This window comes from Brachyistius frenatus, unplaced genomic scaffold (genome assembly GCF_029030835.1).
Source record: "Brachyistius frenatus isolate BFR_SWC_R1_liver_20210118 unplaced genomic scaffold, ASM2903083v1 Contig_188, whole genome shotgun sequence".
Lineage (NCBI taxonomy): Eukaryota > Metazoa > Chordata > Actinopteri > Embiotocidae > Brachyistius > Brachyistius frenatus.
In genome coordinates this window covers 625,001-650,000 of record NW_027210787.1, presented here as the reverse complement: position 1 = coordinate 650,000, position 25,000 = coordinate 625,001, and the positions used below count along the sequence as shown (strand labels likewise).

General features: G+C 41.4%; 1 protein-coding gene across 8 annotated transcripts in view; it reads left to right on the top strand.

The window, feature by feature from the left end:
• The window catches only part of tnk2b (tyrosine kinase, non-receptor, 2b), a 58,898-nt gene that overhangs the window by 4,209 nt on the left and 29,689 nt on the right, over positions 1-25,000 (top strand). For 2 of the 8 annotated variants that reach the window (XM_069718231.1, XM_069718237.1), the window contains exon 1: positions 17,834-19,712. In XM_069718231.1, the coding sequence (XP_069574332.1) occupies positions 19,632-19,712 (81 nt within the window). In that variant the 5' untranslated portion in view covers positions 17,834-19,631. Of the gene's footprint in view, positions 1-5,257; positions 5,478-17,833; positions 19,713-25,000 lie in introns of those variants that run through there. The other 6 variants (XM_069718233.1, XM_069718228.1, XM_069718229.1 and 3 more) reach the window with 5 other exon arrangements.

The window sequence follows — 25,000 nt, the reverse complement described above, 5'->3', positions numbered from 1 at the left end:
GACACAAAGTCAGTCACGCACTCCTCACTGAGGACTCATTCAGTGAGACAGGAATCGGTTGTATGGCTGCTGCTGATTCTGGAGCTGCGAGGACCAGTCAGTCAGTCAGTCAGTCAGTCAGTGGAAAGAAAAATCTTCAGCAACTAATTTAATAATTGATCAGTCTCTTTATTATTCAAATATAAATACAAAATATTTGCTGGTTCCAGCCTCTTAAATGTGACGATTTGGGTCCTTTTGTTTACATATGACACAATGGGGAAATCTTTGAAGTATGTTTGGGTTTAGGACGGTTGGTGTGACTAAAAAGACATGTACAAATATTCTTGTGCTCTTGGACATTTCATTTTTTGTACTATTTTCAAACCTTTTAGCGACTAAATGATTAGTCAGAAAAAAATGGGAGATTATTTGATCATGAAAAAACCACAGGCTTTCAGGTCTAGTTTCTTCTCTTGCCATTAGTGGTGTCAGGCTTTGCAGATATTTCATGGTACATTTTCAGGTTTTCAGGTTTAGTTTTCTCTCCCACTGCTTTTTACTGAAGAAAAAGAGTTGAGAGTGTGTATATCTACCTTCCCCTTATTTCCAAGCTGACATTCAATTCAGAATAAGCTGCAGTCTATTTAGTTCATATTTAATTGTAGAAATGATGGCGCTGTAACTGATCTCTGCAGCCACATCTCCTATGCTCTTTCTTTAATGTGTGTCCAAGAAATATCAAACAGCGGCTTCTTAATGACAGTGTGCTGATGACTAAAAGTGTTTTTGAAAATGGAAGAAACAGACTCTTCTTTGTGACATGTTTAAACGCAGCATTTGAACTGTTATTGCTGCTCTGACACATTGTGATTGCAGGTGATTCGACATGTAAAGGATGGATTGAGAGGAAACTGTCAATACTGGCTCGATGCCCAGTGAGCAGTTATCAGTCAAGGACTCGTGCCAGGTTTGTTGTGTGCCAACTCTCCAACAGGATGTTGTATAGTCTACGGGTGTGTAGGAACTTCCTGTCCTACATGAGTAAAAAAACAAACAAACTGCGAAAACACTTGATGACTCAGAGCAATTAAAAATGTACTTTACACTGACAGTCAGAGTCGGTAATTAAGAATGACAGTGAGGGAGAAGATGTGCCAGAGCTTTTCTGGAGGGAGGAGTTTCAGATCAGCTTGATTATTCAGCAGGTTCTTTGGCAGATCACGAACGAAGGACTTGAAGCTGGTTGACTCATTTTCTCCACCCCACCAACGTTAACAGTAACTTCTGCGAAAGAAAGCCTGTTGATGTAGAAATGTTTTTCTTGCTTCATAAAAAGTATAAAAACGACTTGGTGTTTGTCCATAGCCTGTCGTAGTTTAGTGTCAGTTATAATAAAAAGCACATAAAAGCAGCACAAAGTTACACTGAAATATTCCTTAGTCATAATAATCACACAATTTATTTTGTGTCCGTCTCTCATTCACCATCCTGGTGCTGTAAATGCATTATAAGACCAAAGGTGTATGAATCTCCTGCTGAAAATCTTCACATACAAATGCACTATTTCCTCCTCTTTCAGTTATGTTTGATGGAAATGACCCTACAGGAAAAAAAACCCACATGAATTTGACACATGATTGTGCACATGTACAACATATTTTGCCCAGGGGAAGCATGTGGTTTTGGGACATTTCCACAGTGTAATGTGTGAAGCACATGTAGATTCTGATGTAAAAAAAACTTTTCTCATGTGGTAAACATGTGTCATTCATGTGTCCCATGTGGAAAACATGGGAAACTTGTTACCTTTTTTTTACAATTACAAAATACATTTATGACACATTTACAAAATAGGACGTCTGTTAATCAAGCCTGAAGTTTGTAATGTGCTGCTTTTCTAAAAGCAGCATTATGACATGTAGCTACACATACCATGTGTGATTGTCATGCCAACACGGCAGGTGATGACGGAATTCAGCTTATTTCTGATTTGTTCTCTATTTATGTTCTAAACTCCTACTAAAGGTGCGTGTATGTGTGTGGCATAGCAATAGAAAGTACTGGATTTCCTGTACTGTCTCCTCTAGCAAACAGAGGATAGTATTTCACTCCTCCTAACTCTTCATAGTATCTCCTCTTCCTCACTGCCTGGCAGAGAAAGTGTAGATCTCCCATGTTGTATCATATGACCCCCCCCCACCCCCCCATCTCTCTGCAGCTTTGTTTTGTCCACTGTAGAGCTTATAGTTGGCCTGTCCTCTTTCCACTCATCTCTTATTACCATAGTAGCCCGAGTGGTGGAGTATTATCATCAGACAAGTTCTGTTAATATTGATTGATGTTAATTTACATTCATGTTAAACTTGTGTCATGAGTACTTTATACAGTTGTTCTTCTGTATGTTATCACATGAGTCAAACAGTAGTTTTAGACAAAGGCCATTGTCTGTGTTTGAGAGGTCCTGGAAAGATGATGCAATTGAAAACAGTTTTTTTTGGTGAGTGGTGCCATGTTGACATCATCAGTGGGGGGATCCAGCCTGGGAGAGAGGCTTTTCTGTTGGCCGTGCAGTGCATGAATCAGCAGTGACTCTGCAATGGAAAAGAGAGGAGAGGCAGCCTTTCTATTCAGCCTGCTTAATAATTAGCTTATTTAAAAAAAAGACAAAGAGCTTTGAGACCGGATGAAGAGCTGTCTGCACTAATATCGTTTTAATAATGCTGTAACATTTATGATCTTGTTTGGCCATTTCTGCAGCCACTGTTTTGGGCCTATTTCCACCTGATTTCATATTCCTCTATTTAGTGCTGAATAACTTAGCATGGTTAACAGCTCAAATTGAAGAGAGTAGGAAGCATAAACTATTCAAATTATAATTTATTACCGTGAAAATGTAGGACATTTAATACCCTTTTAATGCTTATTGTTTTTTACTTAAGTTCTTTGTTTTACAGTGAGCCTAATAATGTATGAGGTTATTTACAAAACTCTTGACACATCAACAGTAACCAAGTTATCTCCTTTTGTCCATATGTGTGTAGCGGCGGCTGAGCTCCGCCCTTTGTGAAACACACAGAGAGCAGAGGACATAAACCAACGGGGACATAGTGAAAACCTGACTCCACCACAGGCCTGTCAATCAAATAGACACGCCTACAAACATAATGCTTTTTGATGTCTAATATCGAACTAGCGACAAAATTATTTTCAAATAGACCTCCAGAAAACGAATAAGAAGGAGTGACTTTAGCTAACAACGCCAAAATGAGAAGAGGAAAATATTTATCCACATTGTATTTCATGAGCAAAGTTGAATGGGACTCTATGGAGCTGGAGGCTTTTTGGAGCCAACCTCTAGTGGCCCTCAGTGGTATTGCAGCTTAAGGCACTTCCTCTTTGACCTCATTGACCTAATTTTTCAGACACGAAAGCTACGTCCATTTTTATATAAAGTCTAAGATTTCACATAAAACCATAAATGTGAACCTTGTGGTGGAGCAAGAGGAAGTTGTGATGTTGCAGTACAGTAAATCATTGTTGGGATAAATCTAAAGATACCAATCTCATTCACCATTTGAACACCCACAAATGTTTCCGTTTTGTGCTTAAAATCAGATGAAATTGTCTGTCTGCAGTAAATAGTAGTAAACATACTGGCAGTAGTTGATCCTCTCACCTCAGTTAAGCCGGAGCTGCTGCGCCTGTACATTTTAAGTGTTTTAAGTGGCCTATGTGCCACATTTATGTGTGGTTTACTTTTGGCCTTTCTCACACTCTCTAGGGACTGGGTGGTGTTTGTGTGTCTTTATGTGCCAGGGTTGGGGCTGCAGCCATAAACCACCTTCTCCCGGTTACGTAACAAAAATGTAAAATCCGCTGGGATCGTGTGATGCCGCCCCTCTGGCATGTTACAGATTTTTGCCAATAAAAAAATAGACTTACTGTGTCAGCATCCGCCACTAATGTGTGAATCGTGCATGTCGATAAATAATTGACATCACAGTGGCTATTTGTCACTTAAAAGCTGACCGGGCTGATGAGTGCATGTGTATTTGTTTACAATTCACGCCTATGAATGTGATGAGTGTGTGTTGCTGTCCTGTTGCAGTGCTCACAGTGAGACGGACAAAGGAGTCCTTCTGTCCAGCGTGTGCAGGGAAAAAGAATAGCTTGGTGTGTCTCCTTGTTGTGGGCTTCTCCTGTGACACTGTGGGCTCCAGTCAGCTACTTTACAAGGTGGTGGGTGGACTGTGTCCTCGTGTGTCCGTGTGAATCGCATTTTATTCATTCATACTGCCCCTCTCCTGCAAAGGGCCCCTCAGGCATTCCTACCCCAGCCCCCAGACCTGGCTCGGAATAATGTCACGTCAATTCACATCCAGCGCTGGAAGTTGCTTCCGGTTGTGGCCCACTGTAGGTTATTGATTCGGCAGGGCAGAGTGTTATATGCTTTTAAATTGTGTTTTTGTATTAAATCCTCTGTGTTCGATTTGGAATTGTGCTCCTAAGTGATTTTATTGTAGATTCAATAAAAAAATCAAACTTATTCAACTGCAATGTTTTCAGGTATTATGACGTGAGTTACTCATCTCTGTGGTTAAGTGGCTTCAGGTGTTTCCAGCACTCTGTTGGGTCATGTGTGAGTGGGTGGATAGTTGTTTCTAAGCGCTCAGCCTCAGCTTCACCTCAAAAGATGTAAAGTTTCATTTGTCTTGAAATAGACTTGTGAACTTTAAGCCAAACTGTTTGATTTGCATGAAAATAGTTAGATAATGTACTGTATATATGCAGTATGTATCAGGTACGTCTTCAGTTTATCTCGATTGTTTGGCCTACCATTTCTTAAACAATGAATGGACACACTTTCAATTTTAAAAGAAGTTGTTTCTTGTCGCATACAGAGACATTTTTCCAGGCAATTTTCAAGAATGGTTGTTTTTGATCGATTTTCCGTAATCTTTTTTCTTCAGTGGTAGGAAGTGTTGTGCTTGCTATCATGCCCTGTGAGTGTGTGTCTGCAGGGGGCCCTCCGGGGCAGTGAAGGTCTTCTCTGTTGCAACCCTGTAAGCCCCTCCAAGGTCCTGGCTCCGTTAATTCTTTCATCACTGAGGGTGCAGAAAGATCCACGGTGCTGCCTCTCTCAGGGCGTTGAGACGGCAATGAGGAAAGCTCATAACAATCAGACTTGTTTTCATGACTCTACATAATGCTTCATGAGAAGAAACAGAACTTAAACGGGATCATTTTTTCCTTCATGTTTTTGTTGGTTTTTCAGCTAGCTGCAGCTACAAACTCCTGGGTTCGTGTTCATCAATGGATGGAGATGAAATCATGTGAGCGTCCGTCCACCTTGCAGTGCCGTGGACTCGTAGCTCGGCGAATTCTCACCTCGATGGACTGGGGCCCTCGTCTGTGTGAGGTTGACCTTCTGTCATCAACCTGAGAGGAGAAGACGTTGGACAGAGAAGCAGCTTTCTGTGGTGTGAATAAGACAGGTAAGAAGTTTAGTTGTTAGTGTACATATGTAGGACTGTATGAATGTCTTTTCTGGGTGTGACTGTGGGCTGTGTGAAATGTCATCATAGTGTACACTGCTTAAACACACGCAAGTTTGAGTTGTGTATTTGAATGTCTATCTGCCACACTTTCTGTTTGCTGTTCTGCCTGTGTGTGTGTGTGTGTGTGTGTGTGTGTGTGTGTGTGTGTGTGTGTGTGTGTGTGTGTGTGTGTGTGTGTGTGTGTGTGCGCGCGCGCGCGTGTGTGTCGGCTATACAGACATGAGATCATGCCAAACAGTAACTGTGCTTTGGTCCACAGACCGACTCAGTGTAGGCCTGAAAGGGAACTATTCACCTTTTGAATTGCAGAGGATCAAACTCCGGGGATGATGTCATCTGCGGACACTGTTGGTTTTTCTTGTGTATGTGTACAGAAATTATGGCAGAAAGAAAACAGGATTTTTGTATTTTTTTGAAAACCCGGTGTGTGTGTTTTTTTCATTACAAAAGCAAAAGATGGATGTGGTTGACCGTTTCCTGTTCTGGGCTCATGTTTGTGTTTCTAAACATTCTCTACTTTTGGGCCACAGTCACTGAATAACAATTCTTTGCAGATGAGGTAGAGCAGGAGGAAGTGAGAGTCACACTGGCGGCTTTAATAGAAACCTCTCTGTTCATCAGGCACAAACAGACCCACACACAGGATGCCGGGCCAGCCAGACACTCCCAAACAGGTGTCTGAAGGCCTCGGTGCAAAGAGAGAAATGATAATGGAGTGTGCGTTGGAGTGTGCGTTGGACAGTTGATGTGTGGTGGAGGGAAAGTGAGAGGAGATGTGTTCAGTATTTGTTGCCTGTGACTTTAGGAATGGTGCCAACATGCCTTTGTGTGAGTGGGCTTTACATCTTCTTTTGTTTCGTGAATACCACACAAATGAGCGAATGTTGCTATCAGGCTGCTTGTTTACATATCAGAGGCAGATCATCAGTGTTTAGGTCTGTGAATGACTCTGTAATTGGAGCAGTGTTGAGCAGCCTTGATAAAGATGCTTATCTCACAGAACTGTTAAAATCAGGCCTCCTCCAAGAAAAACTTTACTTTACATACAGCAGTAAATAAAATAGGCTCCCTCTGTCTGGCTACAACATCAAAACCAAATGCAGTAATGCAATATATCAGTATGTGCTGCCTAATGAGCACTTTTACTTTTGTTACGCTCATTGGGGATTGATGCCAACATACATTTGCTTAAAGGAGCAGTGTGTAGGATTTAGTGGCATCTGGTGATGAGGTTGCAGAGATTTCATCCAATTGAACACCACCTACCTCTCTTCTTCAAGCGTGTAGCTGAATCTACAGGGAAACATGGCGGTGCAACATGGCATACTCTGTGGAGGAGGTCCTGCTCCCTATGTAGATATGAAGGGCTGATTCTAAGAGAATTAAAACAATGAATCTCAGTTTCAGGTGATTATAATGAAAACACAATTATGAATGTTATATTCCATTTCTGCCACTACATCCCCCTGACTCCTACACACTGAACCTTTAATATTAAATAACTTGAACAGATGATAAGAGACAACCTGGTATTCTTTCTTAACATCTAAGTCTTGAATATTTGGACAGTTTGGATACATTTTTTCCCCCTCTGTGCTTCAGCATATTCAGTTGGAAATAAAATAATGCACACAATCTTGGTCTGCATCAGAGATACAGGACAGCCATTTGAACACACTTTTAGATCTAAATTGTGGTGGGTGCCCTATTAACACAATTAGCCACAAATCACAGCAGACCAGTTCCTGCATCTACTCATGACATCCCTACAGAAAAGCACTGGTCCAAGAATGACCCCATGTTTCCTAGAAAGGTAGTGATTGAGTTACTAAAACGCAGGATTTGACAGATCCTGACAAACAGAAAAAAGGATGGACATAGTGTGTGTGGCTAGACAGAACGGGCCAAAACGGGAGTTGGAAAGCAAAGAGGAAGCTCCCAGAATAGCAGCAGCGATCAGTGTCTCTGAATGCTTGGGGGGCTTTGGGGGCCCAAACTGACAGAGGAGAACTTGGAGGAGTCGGAGTGTATGTGCGTGGGTGTGAGAGAGCACATAGTGTTATTTTAACCATGAACCTGCATCCGGTTGTCACACCATACCCCTCCCCTCCCCTCCTCCCCTCCCCCCCTCCCTTCCTCTCCCCTCCCCCCTCTGTCTCAGTTAATCTACCTGCGGACCAGTTGTCACACGCCTCGCTGTCTTCTCCAGTTTTCCTGTACTTTCACTGTTGGCTGTTTGCATCAGGTTTTCTGATGAAGTGACCCTGCAATAAATCACCTTGTGAGACTGTCGACTCAGCCACAGAAGACTGCAGCTTCTCTTAGCTTTAAATTCAAGCTCTGCTTTCACACCTGGAGGATAAACCTCAGAGTACTGACTAGTATCTGCTAGTAAGTAGTTTTATAAGAACAGTCTGACATGCAGGATGTCCACACATTGTCTCTACTAGTGCTATGGACAATATCATGATATCTTTCATGAAACACCGCCATATCAATATTGTGATAATATTGTAGGGACAACTACAACTATTTGTGCTTTATCAAATATGAATCAATAAATATTCATGAAGAAGAGCAGTCTGGTAAGTTCATAAGATTACATCCTTTCCTGTAAGGCAGCCTTTAAAACCAGGAAAAAAGCACACTAAGGCCATATTACGATATCAAGTCTCATATTGTAATATCGATGTAATATTATTATATTTCCCAGCTTTCGTCTCTCCACCTCTGACATGATTAATTACTGCTTTTAGATAAGTTGTCTCTTTAAAGGGAAATTTCAGGGCATCCTGTGGCCTTGTAGAAGAGTGCTATAGAGCCACAGGAGAGAAATATACAATATACTGTAACTGTAAAGACTAGTGGGGACTATTGTTGCATGTCATATCCCCATTCACTCCTTGTGCATTTATTGTGTGCGTATCTGTCTCTACCAGTTTCAGACTAGAATTACTATGCCGCGGTTGTATCTCCTCGCCAACCAGTCAAGTTGTAGTTTACACCCACGTCCGTCCAGACTCATATCATACATATAGTGGAGTATGGGGGTGTGTGACTGCCACAAATCAAGAGCATGCTCTTTGAATTTGACAGCGTGATTTATTACAATATTTAACTGTGAAAACAGGAAATCATGCTCTCAAGTTGAAAGCGCATGCTCTTTGAAGGCATTCGGCCAATAAAGCTAATTCTGAAAGAACACAAAGTTGTAGCCGTGATAGTAGACAATGCTCCAAATATGGATGTCGATGCAGAAAAGCTACACATTTTAAAATGTGGAAACTTCACACATCTTCAACCTGACAGCACAAAAGATCTAAAGAATCAGCGCAGTTTCAAGATGGACTGCCCAGATTATTGTCACCAATTCAGTATCAGACTAAATGTTAAATATGGTCACAGTTTGCCCTTCTGTTCCTGAGTTCTGGTGTTGAATAATGTTCGGAGAAGTGTTTCTGGAGAACATTATAACTTCACTGTGAAGTTGACTTTTGACTTTTTGGATCTTAAATGAATCATTTCCTTTTCTCCTAAAGAAACCCCATTTGTTTGAACTTTTGTCATAATTAGTGTGTGAATTCTTGAGTTGGGGCCACAAACATGTTTTGTGAAATCAGTGAAACTTTGACCTTTGGTCACTAAAAACAAATCAGCTCATCTTTGAGTCCAAGTGGAAATTTTAGCCAGATTTGAAGAAAGTTCCTTAAGGTGTTCCTGAGTTATCGGATGCCTGACAATGGGACGGTCAACCCCAAAGCATAATGTCTCCAGATGTATAAAAAGAAAAGTTCTGTTATTTCTCAGTCGAGATGCTAGTCTTATATTTGGTCCATTGATCACGATTTTACACACCACCTTTGAAGAGCGTTCCAACAAACCTCAGGGTAACGGAGTTAATCTCGAACACTCATCTTTGATTGTACCCCAAAGTAAACAAAGAGTACAGCCCTCAAGAAATCACTGCAATTGTTGTAGCGAACTGCATAGTGGATCCACTTCATGGCAAAATATCAGCCGACTGAAGAATGTATGTCGTCACATACAAACACAGAGTTGAGGCCAGAGGGTACAGTGTATATTGTTGTCTCTTATCTGTTGTTACTCTGCTCAGTTACACACTCCCGAGCGGAGGGGACCGGAAGAGCAGCTTACATATTGACAAGGCGCCGCGGGCACACACACACACACACACACACACACACACACACACACACACACACACACACACACACACACACACACACACACACACACACACACACACACACACACACACACACACACACACACACACACACATGCAGATGCAGACACAGACACAGTCACACAGCATTGTAGAGAGTGATGATGCAATTCTTCTGGCAAGTCCTTGACAGAGCTCACAGCACCGCCCACACACACTTGCACACCAACATGCACTGTGCCCTGCTTTACACACAAAGAGAAAACTTTTCTCGCCGTACAGGCAGCAGCAGTGAACAGAGAATAAGAAAAAGACCTTCAGCCTCCAAAAAAGTCGTCAATAATCCATTTTTAAAGAGCTAAAAGTTTGAAAGTTTACAGGTTTTTCATGAATTTGACGAGTGTATGTTGGCTACTCTACGTGTTATTGTCATGTTGCAGTTGTTGCGGGGCTGCGGTAATGGTGTCGGTTTGAAATCATTAAGCTGGCAGTTCACATTTTACCATTGCCAATCTGAAGGATAAGCGTGCCACTATCATCCTGGGGGAGGGGGGGGGGTTGTGGGCTTTCTCTAAAAATAGAAGAGATTACATCCCTGGAAGCTGCAGACAGACATTACAGAGAATTATTAACATGGCATCAGTTTGTACTGTAGTCGGGAGACTTTCCCACTTGCTGAATCACTTGACTCACGTACTATCTATTGTCCTACCTGGCTTTAAAACACTCTGAAAATGATGAAAATTCCTTTGAATGTCCAACAGGGATTTTAGACACAAAATTTGAACTGAAGCAACATTTCAAATAACTCTGTGTCACCAGACATGAATCAGTACAATCCACAATTTAAGAGGTGTTTTTAAAGTAGCAAATTCCAGGTACACACCAGATTAAAAAAAAGAAAGAAAAAAAAAATCAGGCTTGGGCTTCTTACACCTGCCTGAAACATGAATACAAAATGCTGTAAGTGCTGCTTTTCCTTCTCACGTCCTCAGACTGCCTCCGTGTGGCCAGATGGAGTAATGATAAAACACATCAAAGATTATTCAGATATGTTACAATAGAGTGAATGGAACTGCTTTTCTCCCTGCACATTAAATTACAAGTGAGAATTAGCACAGAGTCAGTGAGGTGTCCGACAACATGCTGTGCTTAAAAAGATATTATCATTACATTTAGTTCAGAAGAAATTCTATTTTACGAGCTTCAGGTGCTTAATGAAAAGGTTGAAGGGAATTATTTTGAGCAGCAATTAGTTGAATAAACAATTAGTTGATCTGAAAATATATTGATAATTGATCATTTTAATCAGCGTTTGCTAGTTTGACCATCTCAAATGTTAAACTTTGTAACTCATACCTCTGGGTTTAGACGGTTGGCCAATAAAATTAGTAATTTGGATACCGTGAATTCCTATACGTTTCCAATATGATGGGAAAATCTGAGCATAAATTTATTGCTATTTTTTTTTTTTCATGTTTTAAAGGCATGGTGGTTATGGAATAATTATTGCTGGCCCTTAACATTTGTCAAAGCATGACAGTTTTTTTTTGTTCTTAACATCCACCATTCAGCTCTTTGCACATCCAAAATCCACAATATTTTGTACATTTGTACTTCTACTGTTTATTCGACCTGTATATATATATATATATATATATATATATATATATATATACACTACTATGAATTTTTAACTTTTAATTTGATTGTATTTTTACATTGTATTTTAATGTATCTGGCTCCTATGACACTTTAATTTCCGTCCAGGAATTGATAAAATGTATTAAATCTTTTTTAATACAAATTTAATAAAAAAGATAAATGATAGATATAAGATAATACAATAAACTTGCATTAAACTGTTCAGTGCTATCTGTAGTGTTCATTACATCAGACAAAACTTTTCACTTAAGTAAAACTTCAACCAAATTACTTTAAAATTAAAGTAACAAAACAAGATTATGTCAGAACTATCGTGTAAACATTGGTAAATGATAATATTGATTGATATTATATTATTGATCATAGTGCAGTTTAAACCGAGAAGCCACAGTGTGTGGGGGATCTGCCTTTATTCCCGGATAGCAGGGTTGGCATGTGAGTTGAGAGTGTGAATGAGTCAGTATGTTTGGTGTCACTTCAATGTCACCACAATGTCACACACACACACACACACACACACACACACACACACACACACACACACACACACACACACACACACACACACACACACACACACACACACACACACACACACACACACACACACACACACACACACACAGCCCCTGGCATGATGTATGGGCTGGCATCCAGATGGCAGTGAAACACAGAGAGCTTTAGCTGCTGCTGATTTGCATACCTCATCACCTGTGACCTTGGACCAAACGCACACTAAGTGAGACACCGGGACCCTCGTCCCGCTCTCTTCTCCCCTAATCCAGCCCTCCGCTGCTCTGACCGGCCTGGTGTTGCCCCGCAGGCTTTAGATCACCCTCTTAAATCCCACCTGTTTAGCCAGCAGGAACAGGGGAAAGCCTACACCACGAACACTCACGTGTCCCCTTCAACACTTCCTAGAAAGTCGACATGAGAGCTGAGGGTTATAAAGCAGGGAGGGCTAGCTGTCTCTCAGTCTCTGTCACATTCACACTCACCTATATTCTGTCTTTGTCTCCTCATCTCTGTCAAACACACCTCTGTCCACAGTGGATTTGTAGTGCGTGCCTGTTCCCCTCTGTTTCAACTGAAGTGTAAATCTTTCTACGAAAGGGGTGATGAGAGAGGATTTGTTGGGGATAATATTTTTCCTGACGACTCAGTATGAAATATTGCGAGTGAATGGAGGTCGTTATGAGGTTTGAATCTGTGCTTGAACCTGATTGATTCCAACTGAGCCTGCTGAGTTCAGGCCAGGGGACAGGCCATCTTTCAAGAACACCTTTTTCATTGAGGTTACGGTTTTGGACTGACTGCCTTCAAGCTGCAAAGTTTCTTTATTTATCTACACATATACAGTCAGTTTGTATTTAAGCTCACTGCCTTGTCAGATTAGTTAGAATCAAATACACTTACTCAGAAATATATAGATACAAAAATAATATAAATAATTCAATCTTCATGTGCCGAGTTGAGATCTGTTTCTTCGTTGCCTGAAGGAGGAACAAAATCTGCCATCTCAATCATATAGAAAATATTTTAAAAAAAGTTGTTTTCTGTTCTCCTACTTACCAGGAACCATGCAATTTTTATTTGTATTCTTTATTGATACTTTTAAACTAGACCTTATTTATGGCTACAATAATGACACTTCTAGTGTCAATTATTTTGGTTTGTCCTTTTTCAATGAATCTAATTCCTGCACGATGAAATTAGAGCCTCATTGATTCTGTTTTTTTGGGGGCCAGTGACATTAAAAGAAAAAAAAAAGACACATGATAAATACAATGAAAAATACATTATCTAATTTTACAGAGCCTTTATGACATCTTTGAATTGCATTGTTTTGTCCGACCAACTTTAAAATATTTTTTACGATGAAACAAAAAAGCAGCAAATTCTCCTGTTTGAGATGCCGGACTGTTTTGTGGCAGTTCAGTCTCGATAAAGGATTCATAAAATAATATGATACGACTGACTGGTTGTTCCAATGTTGAAACTAGTTGCAGCTCCAGTTTATATGTTCACCTTAAAGTTTTGGGAGCTCGAAGCATCGTAGACATAGAAAAACTCTTTTTGTGTTTAACAGCTGCATGACCTTTTTCTAAAAGACACTGAGAATTTTCTGCTGCTTTTTCCAGAAATGAGGTGGCGGCAACATCACATTTGCACTTGAAAATCATTCTGAGCTTTCTCAGCTGCTGGGTTGGTGGTGAGGATTTAAGGAGAGGAAAGAGGTTTAGTTTTGACTGATGCACACACATCAGCGGGCAGGTTTTCAGCCCACTGCTGCTCTGTTGATGGTAAAGGTAAAAATATAACTGAACAGAAATGCTGAGGGAGCCGCTGCACCACACCCAGACCACAGCGACCGATGACACTTTTACTGTATCAGCATTTTCCCAGGAGCCCTGACCTCAGCACAGCCGCAAAGTCATTGGTCAATCTTAACGTGTTCTTTTGTTTCGCGGAGTCGTGAACCATGTGGTAGTTCTCACTGTCGGTTTTCACATACACTAAGTTGAAGTCATCGGCTAAGTCAACAAGATTTGATCTCTGACCACAAGTTGTGGGTGGGTGTTGCTACTATCACCTAGAAGAAGAACTATTTATTTTTACATGTGTGCTTTGTAATATCGGGGGATCAAAGTAGTTGTGCAAAGAATTCATGTGGAGTCTGAGCAGAAACAGGTCTGTAAACGCATCTCAAGTTTAACTATAGCTCAAGAAACCCACTTTTGATGCATAAATTATTGACTGTGAAGCAATGTTAAAGTGTTATTATCAAAATAGCTACTTTTTCTTTACCTGTAAAAACATTATTTGCCAACATTTCCAGGTACAAGTGGAGGGTCTTTGTGGGCCACAAGTTCTCGCAGAGTCGAGAGAAAATCGTTGAAATGCAGGTCAGACTAGCCAGGTTTTTTCTCAGTTAATTAATTAACTGTCAAGCCTATAAATTGTCATAAAAAAGTACAAAATTCCACCTTAGTTCCCTGAAGTTTAAAGTCTTGTTTTGTCTGACACCAAAACATATTCAGTTAGAAATGATAAGAAAATCCTCATGTTGTAGAGACTGCAACCAGAAAATGTTAAATATAAAAAATAAAAAATTTGATTGATCAATTATCAAAACAATTGCTAATTAATTACTGTATCAGTCAGTTGGCTGATTGATCAAATGATTATTGTAAGTTCACCAATTTTATAGAGAAGCAATAATAAATAGTTGTGGATATACAGAAACTACAAATATTGTATTTAAATTAAAATCGTTGCAATTTTACCAAAACATATAATGCATAAAATGAAATAAAAAATAATGGCAACAAGTTTTTTTTGTTTTTGTTTTTGTTTGGTTTGGATACATGGATAAAAAAAATTTTTTTATGTTATTAATCGTTTTAAAAAAAGAAAAGCTGAAGCCTTGAATTTAGGCTTTGGTAACGGACGAGCATTAGTTATTTGCTCTGGTCTCAAAAATGTATTTAAAATGTAAAAACTATTCAATGGATTAAAAGTATCATATCGTATCGTATGATACGAACGTATAAGTTTATGTCTGTAGTCCTTCAATCATCTAATGATTTCAGATGTGGAACCTTTTTTTTTACACTTTTTGTACAGTCTATCAAAGCCAATAATATATATGATAAGAAAAAGACAAAGAAAGTGTAATACTTTCCACAGAATCACACACATACAGAACACCATACCCAGCAGTGCTGCACTGTACAGTTACTACCCTGATTATATTTCCACCCTCCGAGCCGTGCATCAGTAGTAGACATCAGGGATTTGATCCAGCTCCTGTTGAAAAGCTTACTGCTGCCCCCAGAGCCAGCGCTCTACCCACCAACGGTCGTAAAGAGACAGGAGGGACCCCGCAGTCGCAGCGCTTTCAGTCTGTCAGGGCTTTAAACGGCCTCTTAGAGGCAGGTTTGAAAGAGGCTGCGATGTTTGTGCTGGGAGCGCTGCATCGTTCCACCCACACGGCCTGTCTGCTGTGCTTCTCCTTGCTCTCTATCATGGGGACGGAGAAGGCGTTTACATGTTTTAACAGGCTCAGCTTTAACTTCCCCTGACACACAAGACGGCTGACAAATGAAGCTACTCGGGTCAAAGGTGGAGGCCTCAGACTTTGTCTATTAAAAGGGGTTTTCCAGGTTTCTGGAGCAGAGTTTTTGAAATGTGGTCGGTAATGGTCTCGGGGAGATTCAAGATTTGTGTGTGTGTACTGTATTTAAATATGTATACATAGAGAGATTTTATGGGAGTTTATTCTTGCAACTCTCTGGCAAATAAAAAACATACCTATACTAAGTCACTAAGAGGCATCCTGGCTGAGCATTGTGTGATTATTATCCACATATTCAAAGAAAAGCATTTTGTTCTACCGCTATTTTTTCTTTTAACAGTTTTTTAATGACATGCTGTTCAGCTTTAACCTCACATCTAACCTTGCCACACAGTCTATAATGGAGTGTGTTAAGTTCTTGTACATTTCACATTTGATACAATAGACTGATTTAGACTATGTGCTGGAATTTCCGAAAAACACCTTCACAAAGGTAGTATCTCTAACAGAACAATGCTGTGTTGTTTAACACTGTGTTGTAGTGTTGTTGTCCATGTCTGTACATGTCTCTACATGTCTCATGAACTGAGGGAGTGTAAAATGTTTAGCAGCAGTGTTTGTGGAAATATATTAGGGCTGCACGATTCTGGATCAAATGAGATTTATGATTTTTTTGTTGTTAGAATTGAGATCACTATTCTCTCACGTTTTTCACGATAAATGTTTTTTTCATTAATTAATCTGATACAGAAGACAGTTAAAAGTACGGTGCCTAATATAGGACATTAGATGTTCTAGTCAAATATTGACAGTAATATAAATATTGAGATTAATCAAGGAAGCCTTGGAAATTGTAGTATCAATAAAATGCTACGGAGTCTGATAACATACTGGTGACTTCAATAACTACAGACTTCAGATCATTTATCATTACAGATGAACCCCTTACAGAACACATTTGATGACATGGGTTTTTGCACGTTTCTGTAAGGGACCTGACAGAGAAGATTGCATCGTATTTAAACAACAGGCAAATAATAACAAAAACTACAATGTCTGGTAGTTTTCCCTGCAGCTGCGAGCAGTCCTGCGAGGTGCATGTAATTGTCAGCGGGCGGGGCAGAACTCAGCATGATATCTGTCATAATACCTACATATCAACCTTGGACAACAGAAAGGGAACGCTCTGTTTTAGGCTTAATCAATCACTGAACTTAAAAACAATCAGCTCCAGTCTCTTGTCTCTTATTTAAATTTTGGACCACTATTTTTCTGACCATTGTCTTTTTGTCGGTGTCTCTCACGTTGGGTTTTCTTTGCTGCCGGTATCGTTGTAACTTAATAATGAGATCACATAGAGGCAGGTTTTGAGATTTTTATTATGATTGTAATGTATATTGGTCAAATGCATTTATAATACGTTGAATTTCTGTTCTCATTGGCAGTGGGGTGCATCATGAACATGGTGGGCTGAGACAGCGCGAGTCAGTATTATATCATTTACAATGGAGATGGTGTTAAAGCGGTGCAATGGAGATATTTCCTGAGAAACTGCTGCTGCCTGACTGTCCATTCAGTTTCTATACATGAATACATGAATGGAAGAAAAGGAGATGATGGTGATTTGGGATTCAGCTGTAAGACAGGGCGGTAACAATAAAACAGCACACCCCACAGAGAAGAAAACAAAGCCCTATCTATAAAGAGGGAGGAAAGAGGAGGGGTCAGCCTGTAACAGCTCGTTGGTACATGAATGACTTGTTTATAGCAGTGAGAATTTGATGGCCGTTGTTTGCAGTCCCCTTAAAACCTGCAGAAAATATGTGCTTAAAGATATACTAATATTATATCCATTGGTAAATGTGGACATGCTGGGCTCTGTGTAGCTGTGTATTATATTTGCATTCATGCAAAATGTATCTGGTGCATGTGTGAGACTACAAGCTCTCTCAATAGCGCCGGCCGGCCTCCAGAGGAGCAGATTCAGCGACAGAGCAGTGGAGAGGTGAAGGAATGAGAGCTCAACACGAATGTTGTTCAGTGGGCTGCGAATAACCGGCCTGAGGACATCGACGGGGCTGGAACGAGCTCGGAGAGAGAGGGAGGGGAAAGAGGGAGCAGGAGGCAGAAATGAGATGAGAGGAGGGAAAAACAAATGAGGGCAAGTGTTGCGGATCGGGGAGAGGAAAGGATTAGGAGTGACACGCACTGTGTGTGTGTGTGTGTGGGTCGGGGGGGATGCATGACTCAACACACTGTCATTTATATCTGATAAAGATTTGCTCAGTGGCATCAGTGGTGCCAGTCACACTTTAACTTGGGAAAGACCAGGAGGGACACACACACACACACACACACACACACACACACACACACACACACACACACACACACACACACACACACACACACACACACACACACACACACACACACACACACACACACACTGTTCTTTTATTCTATTTTCCTCTCCATCCAGATGTCCACTCAGCAAGGATCCAGATGGCCTGGATACCCTCCCTATAGTGGAGAGGTGCTTTTGACACACACACACACACACACACACACACACACACACACACACACACACACACACACACACACACACACACACACACACACACACACACACACACACACACACACACACACACACACACACAAAGCAGCATGGCCATGTTTTTCTGCCTCTGAGGGAAGATTAACTCTCCTCATTAGGCTCACCCGCCTCTCGCTCTCGTTCCTCCTCTCCCTCCCTCCCCTTTGTCGGTCTGCCTCGTCCTCATTGGCTGTTTCTATCAGGACCGCTGCTGACTGGATCGCTGTGGCTACAGGACACGGGAGCGGGGAAGAGGTGGGATGGGGTTGATGTTGCCACGGTAATAGAGGAGGCGACTATTCACCAAATCGCCAAGCTGGGGCTGAAATGGAAGAAAAAAACAAACAAGCGGAGGGTTGCAGAAAGCGGGTTACAGGGTGAGAGGAGGGGGAAAAACAATAACAACAACAGCAAGGGATTAGGCATCGACCGAGCAACTGGCAAGTCCATTTAGGACAAAGCAGTATCAAAAATCCTCCTAGACTTCAGCCGTCAGCATCAGAGCTGAGCTGCTAGTCCGATTGGATGGCTGATCCAGAGGAAAAAAAAAAAAAAAAATATATATATATATATATAGAAGCACACAAAGGAGGAATGAAATGAAACAGGTAAAAAAATGAAGAGCAGCTCCTGGATGTTAGCTGCTGTGATATTTCCCTCCTGTCGATGAGCGAGAAGAGGTAAACTGGCCGGGGTGATGCCTGGGGCAGAGGAATAGAAACAGAGAGAGAGAGAGAGGGAGAGGAGCATCGCTGGATGTGAAGAGCATGCGTCAGCAGTAAGGCAGGGTGAACAAGAGAGAGAGAGAGAGAGAGAGAGGGAGAGTGTGTGAGCGTGCAGGAGGGAGATTGAAGGTAGAGGTTGATGGGGCGACACAAATAGAGCCTGCCGGATTTGTCACCTTCTGTGCCACACCTCGGCCGCATCACCCTCCCTGACTGCAGCAGCTCAGAGGCAGGACTTCCCTCGTCTCAGGGACAACAGCGATCATCAGTTTGGAATGATCAGCTTCACACCCCATCTTGGAAGCTACTGAGACACTAAAAGGGACAAACTGGATATTTCTCCTGAAGAGCAACAATCCCTGCCTGCACACAACAATGCAAGAACTGAGCCTGTGTTCATCCTGCGTGGAGAATTATTGTCTGCAGCTTCAGAGACCATAAAGACAATCATCTGTGTTTGGACAGACAGCTCTGTCACTGAACGCTGTTACAACTGTTTAAAAAATGAGGAACTCATTGTCCGGCCATTTTCAACGAATGCTGACTCAACCTAAATGACGAAGACAATGAAGGTGATGCTGCCGGATGCGAAGGAGCGACAGCGTAGTTAGCTGAATGAAGACATATTGTGCCGAGATCATGCGAAACAATGCAACCCTGCTGTGTGAATGACATACTGTACTCGTTTTCCTTGATGACAGCGTGGACCTCGAAGCGAGCTGGCTGACTGACTGACTTCGTGCGTGGGTTGCTCACCGACTGGAGCGGCGGCTGTTCGAGGAATTTGAGGACACGTAGCCCTGGGCAGGCAACGGCCGGGCGTTGCATCCCTACGATGGGGGAGACGGCGGACTACCAGAGACTGCAGGAGACGGCAGAGTCCGACTACCAACGCCTGCCCAGCGATGACGAAGAGGTTAGACCTTGACAGCTCCCTCGATTATACAATAGTGGTGTTCCTCCTGCGAAGCTTTAGACAGATGACAGATAAACAGCGAGCAGCCATTTCAGCAGGTACTATGAATCCCGTCAAGGGAAAATTAAACAATGTGAGCTGATCTATGGCTTTGTTGTTGTGGCGTACAAGGTGGGTGTATCGCTCACTGTCCAGAAATTCATCCATGGAAATATGCATCAACTGTGGCAACAGCTTGAGCAGGTGTCGATGAATTAAGTGATGCACTTTTATTCTGAAGGAACATTTTCTTTATTCCTGTGAAAGGACGTTTTACTCCTCAGCCTGTGTCAGGGGTTTTCAAGATTTTTTTGGTGAGTTATTTCCGGTCAGTTTGCGTATTAATAGCGTGTGATGGATTCACGGCAACTCACCAATAGTACGGTAATTAACAGTAATATTTTCAGGATAAATGTAAACTTATCTGTATGTGTTGCTATGGTAATGACACACACGTAACTACGCTGGTCACGGGGCTTTCCAACAAACAAACAAAGTGCCAGCAAACAGATTATTTCGGTGTCGGTCCATTTACTGTTGTTGTTGTCCTCCGTAGTGCCAAAATCTACGCTCTCTGGTACAGTAGCACTGCTAGTGGTAGCATAGTTTCCACTCACTTTGTCACTCTGAAAATGATGTCGTCATTGTTTGTTGCTAGTTACGTAAAATATCCACCAGAGCATCCAGACTGAAAAACATCCTTAGAAATCCGATTGGAATTGCACCTCCGAATGTGGTTTAGATCTATTTGCAAAAAAAAAATATCGCACTCCATGTTTTTTTTTTGTTTTTTTGCTCTCCAGACTTTAAAAAAATCTACCCTGATATGACAAAAAACTGATTTGTTCTGGGACTCTGAACAAGGCCTTTGTCTTTTTTTTCTTCACAACAAACAGTGTGAAAGTACATGGGTAAAATGACAGCTGGCTGAAGATCATTTAGCTGCTTTAGTTTTAGTCATATTGTGCGTTTTCGCTCATTGTCACACTGTCGTGGTTCACTGGAACATTTTGAACATAACATGATCATTTTTAATAGTATCACCCGGGCTTTTCCTACCAGGACAAATCGGCTGCGGAAAACGCCTGTCGGATCGTCTAAACAGAACTCCACTTCACAGATTTCCCCGAGTGCTCGTTCATCTGTCACATAGCACGAGCTCTTTTACACTCGCATATCACCGGCACCCTGCTCAGCTACCACGTACCCATACACACACACACACACACACACACACACACACACACACACACACACACACACACACACACACACACACACACACACACACCACACACACAGCGATTCTCACCCACACACAAGGCCAGCGCCTGTGTGTGCTGAGTTATTGAATACAGAAGCATGAGGTCATTGATGAAGTGCTGCCGAATGAGCTTGGTGACAGGTGAAGTATGACATTTTATACCCTCCCACCTCTTCCGCAACCCCCTCCCACACACACACACACCCTCCCCAAGCCATTTCACAATTATACATCAGTATTAATGTGTTGGCCACTTGGTTGCTGAACAAGATTTTATATTTCTGCAAGTGGTTTGAGGTCATTTAAAAACATTATCACAGACATTACATAGTTTGCCCATGAAGGGATCCGTATGAAGATTGTAAGTGCCTGATAGGTATTTATTTGTAAAAAATAAACTGGATCAAATCAAACTTTTAAAGCTCGAAAGGACGTGTTGGCCTTAAAAATTTAAAATATTGTTAAAAAACTATTAACCTGTGCAGAATAGGATTATTTGGAATTGTAAATTGTGGCCTCTGCACTGCGACTCACTCATTTTTGTTTGGACTGTTTCTGATTTAATTTGGACTAGTCCTCCAAATTGTAGTGTATTTTCTCTTTTCTAAAGCTGGTGAAATTATTCTGTGGTTGCTAGTTGTTAACATTTGACCACTTTAAATAATACCCAGCCCCACACTTCCCTCAGCCTGTACTGGGTCAGACAGCAGTTCTCGACTACCCTACAAAGGATAAGCGACTATAGAAAAACGATGATTAAATAAATGTGTACATCTGTGCAACTGTTTAAATGTCATGAGTGTTCTCTGTGTGTGTTGCGGGTCTGTGTGCTAGTTCGTCGGAGTTAAGCTGGTGGACACTGCAGCTGTCCTGGCTGCTGCAAGGGAGCTAAATCAGATCAGTCTCCTTCTACAGCTGCAGCTCTGTGCTGAACACAGCGGTTTGCTAGACTTTAACACACACACACACACACACACACACACACACACACACACACACACACACACACACACACACACACACACACACACACACACACACACACACACACACACACACACACACACACACACACACACAAACACGATGACGACCCAGGCGCACTGCACATACACCCACCTCATCTTCATCAGGCTCAGAGAGAAAGAGACATAAGGATAGATGGACCAAGGCAGAAAGACAGAGAAAACTAAAATTCAAAGAAGTAAAACAGAGAGAGGTTAGACAGTAAATGAAGAGGATAAAGTCCCTTTAAATACTGTTTAAACCCTGCTTTATGTTGAGAGAAGCCATTTTATCCTTAAAACAGGTCTATTCTAGATATGCTTCCCTCCTATGGAGCTTGAGGGGATTAGCGGGTTAGCCTCGCGACTGTAGATCAGTCTCTGCCACTGTCTGAAAACGCTCAACTGGTATTGTCCAGCTGTATTACTGTTGTGTATTTTACAAACTGTCGATGTGGGGATATGGAATATATTTTCCATTTATGCCATTTTAGTACAACTACATGCTGCTCTGTTGCTTCTCTGCACATCAATCACGATGCCTGACTGATATTTTTACTGGCACCCTCCTGTACCCTATTAACCAGCTTTAAGGGATCAGAGAAGGGATTGCTGGGGGCGGCTGCATTTCCAGGGAAGAAGCGACATTAGCAAGTGTTGTTTTGTGGGGGTTGTTTTGGTCTGCTGGCATTATGCATACTAGGCCAAGCTACCAAAACAGCCTTTGTTGACAAAAGGCCCGACGCATATGTTCCGTGTTGGCCTGGTTTGTATCCAGAGCTCTTTTTTTTTTTTTATTCCCGCAGTCGCTTCTCCTCCACGTCACGACGCCTCGCCTCGCCTCACCTCACCTCCCCTGACTGTGAGTGATGAGGTGCTGTGGACGGTGAAGGGAATTTAAGGAAAAGCCAGACTTTGGCATATGGTTGCTATCTGTGAGATCAGGAGTGACACATCTCTCTGTCTGTGCATGCAGGCCTCCGTCACAGTCTGTGTGTGTGTCTTTGGAGTTATTCTACTTGCACAGTTGTGAGAGAGATTAATTATGCTTGTTCTACTACTCCTTCACTCTGCTCTGTCAGGTTTTTGGCACCCGGCACTAAACCCGCATCCAAAAGGTTGTCACCAAAAGGTTGCAACTTATTTTAGAAAATACGACTGGCGGCCACTAAGCTCGCTTAATTCCCAATGCCGTACATCAGTGTGAATCCAGCCGATGTGAGAGCTTGCCTCTGCATGCCTGCGTCTGTGTACAGTGAGCATCATATTACAGAATCAATTTTAATGTGTGTGGGTGTGCTGCAGCATGCAGACATACAGTAATGTAGACCTCACATACAGCACTTTGTTCTTTATAATAATCTCATTAGCCAGCAAGCCACTAATTTGATGTCAATTCACGATAATACAATCCACACTGTCAGACATTTAACTCAGGCTTTACGGTATTCACATCCATTCATATTACAGTTGTACAACCAGGGAGTCACACTACGTCGCATGTGTGTGCACGAGAAGAAGACTACATTTATATTTGGATCTTTGTTTTTAGTCTCATATCTGGTTTTGATCACATATGCAATATGACACATGGATGGAAAAAAAAAACAGTTTGATTTCTGGCTGTTTGAACGGTTTCTTCAGCAGATTTTACAGCTCACAGTGTGACAAAAGATTAATGTCAATACATTTTAGAATTTGTATTACCGAAGTCCAGCTTTCCCTTCATTTGAGTATGGAGTTAAATAATGTCATTTTTTTGTTTTAATTTGATTGACTAATTGCAGTCTAACTTTAGTTGATGATACACCTGCAGTCACTGCAGTGAATATATTGGAAAACTGCAGCCAGCATGTCCAAGTTTCTCAAGTTAGAATGACCCTTAGAGCCACAACTCCCACAATAATGGGAAATAAAGCAGGTTGAAAAAAAGCAGAATTAGTGTTGAGCTTCTCTGTGAATTCAGATAATAATAAGGCACAGAGACTAAGTGAGAAGATCTCAACTCATAAGTCATTATAAATGTAGTCAGGAAGACAAATTAAGCTGTGTTTTACTTGTAAAACTGACAAAGGGTCAGTAATAAATTGGTTATTGCCTGATACCTAAATATATAACCATTATGAATATGAATCAGTGATAATAGATGTTTCATTGGTCATCTGACAGCAATAGTCCATGAAGGATTTTAGGTTGAAAAATTAAGTAGCCACACTATAAATTGTGAGTTAATGAAAACTCACTCACTGGCCCCCATGGTAGTAAGATTTGGTGCCACCTAGTGGTACTACAGTATCACTGCATGTTAACGCTGACCATTAATCCTATTGCTGTACAGTCAGCAGTCTTAGTGTGACACATTCCTTCCACTGATTTACAGTAAACCTACCAAGCATCAGCTCAACTCACAGATTTAATGCTGTATAGTATGTATATAGGTCAACACTGAGTATACAATATACAGGAAACACAGTACTGTCACACACCCAGCCTCTCATTTCACATCATCATCATCCCTCCACTGCTATCTCCACGTTTCCTCCTTCTCTTTCTGTTTTTTTTTTCCTTTTCCTGACCGTGAAGTTTGAAGTGATTTAAATGTGTTGCCTTGTCCTGTTTCATTACTGTCAGCTGGAGATGAGTCGGGGACACACACACACACACACACACACACACACACACACACACACACACACACACACACACACACACACACACACACACACACACACACACACACACACACACACACACACACACAGCTGAGAGTTGGGTTTCTTTCAAAGGATTTACACACTTATTCTGAATTATGTTATGTACAAGCAGTCACAGGCTTCTTGTCCAGCCACTGATTTAAAGGAATGTGTTTTGTTTTTTTATGTCATCTGTTTCACAGTAATGTGAGTTACATAAGTGTATCCTAAGCAAGCATTATTTTCCTGGAAATAACTTTACTGTGACTGGGAATTATGCATATGATG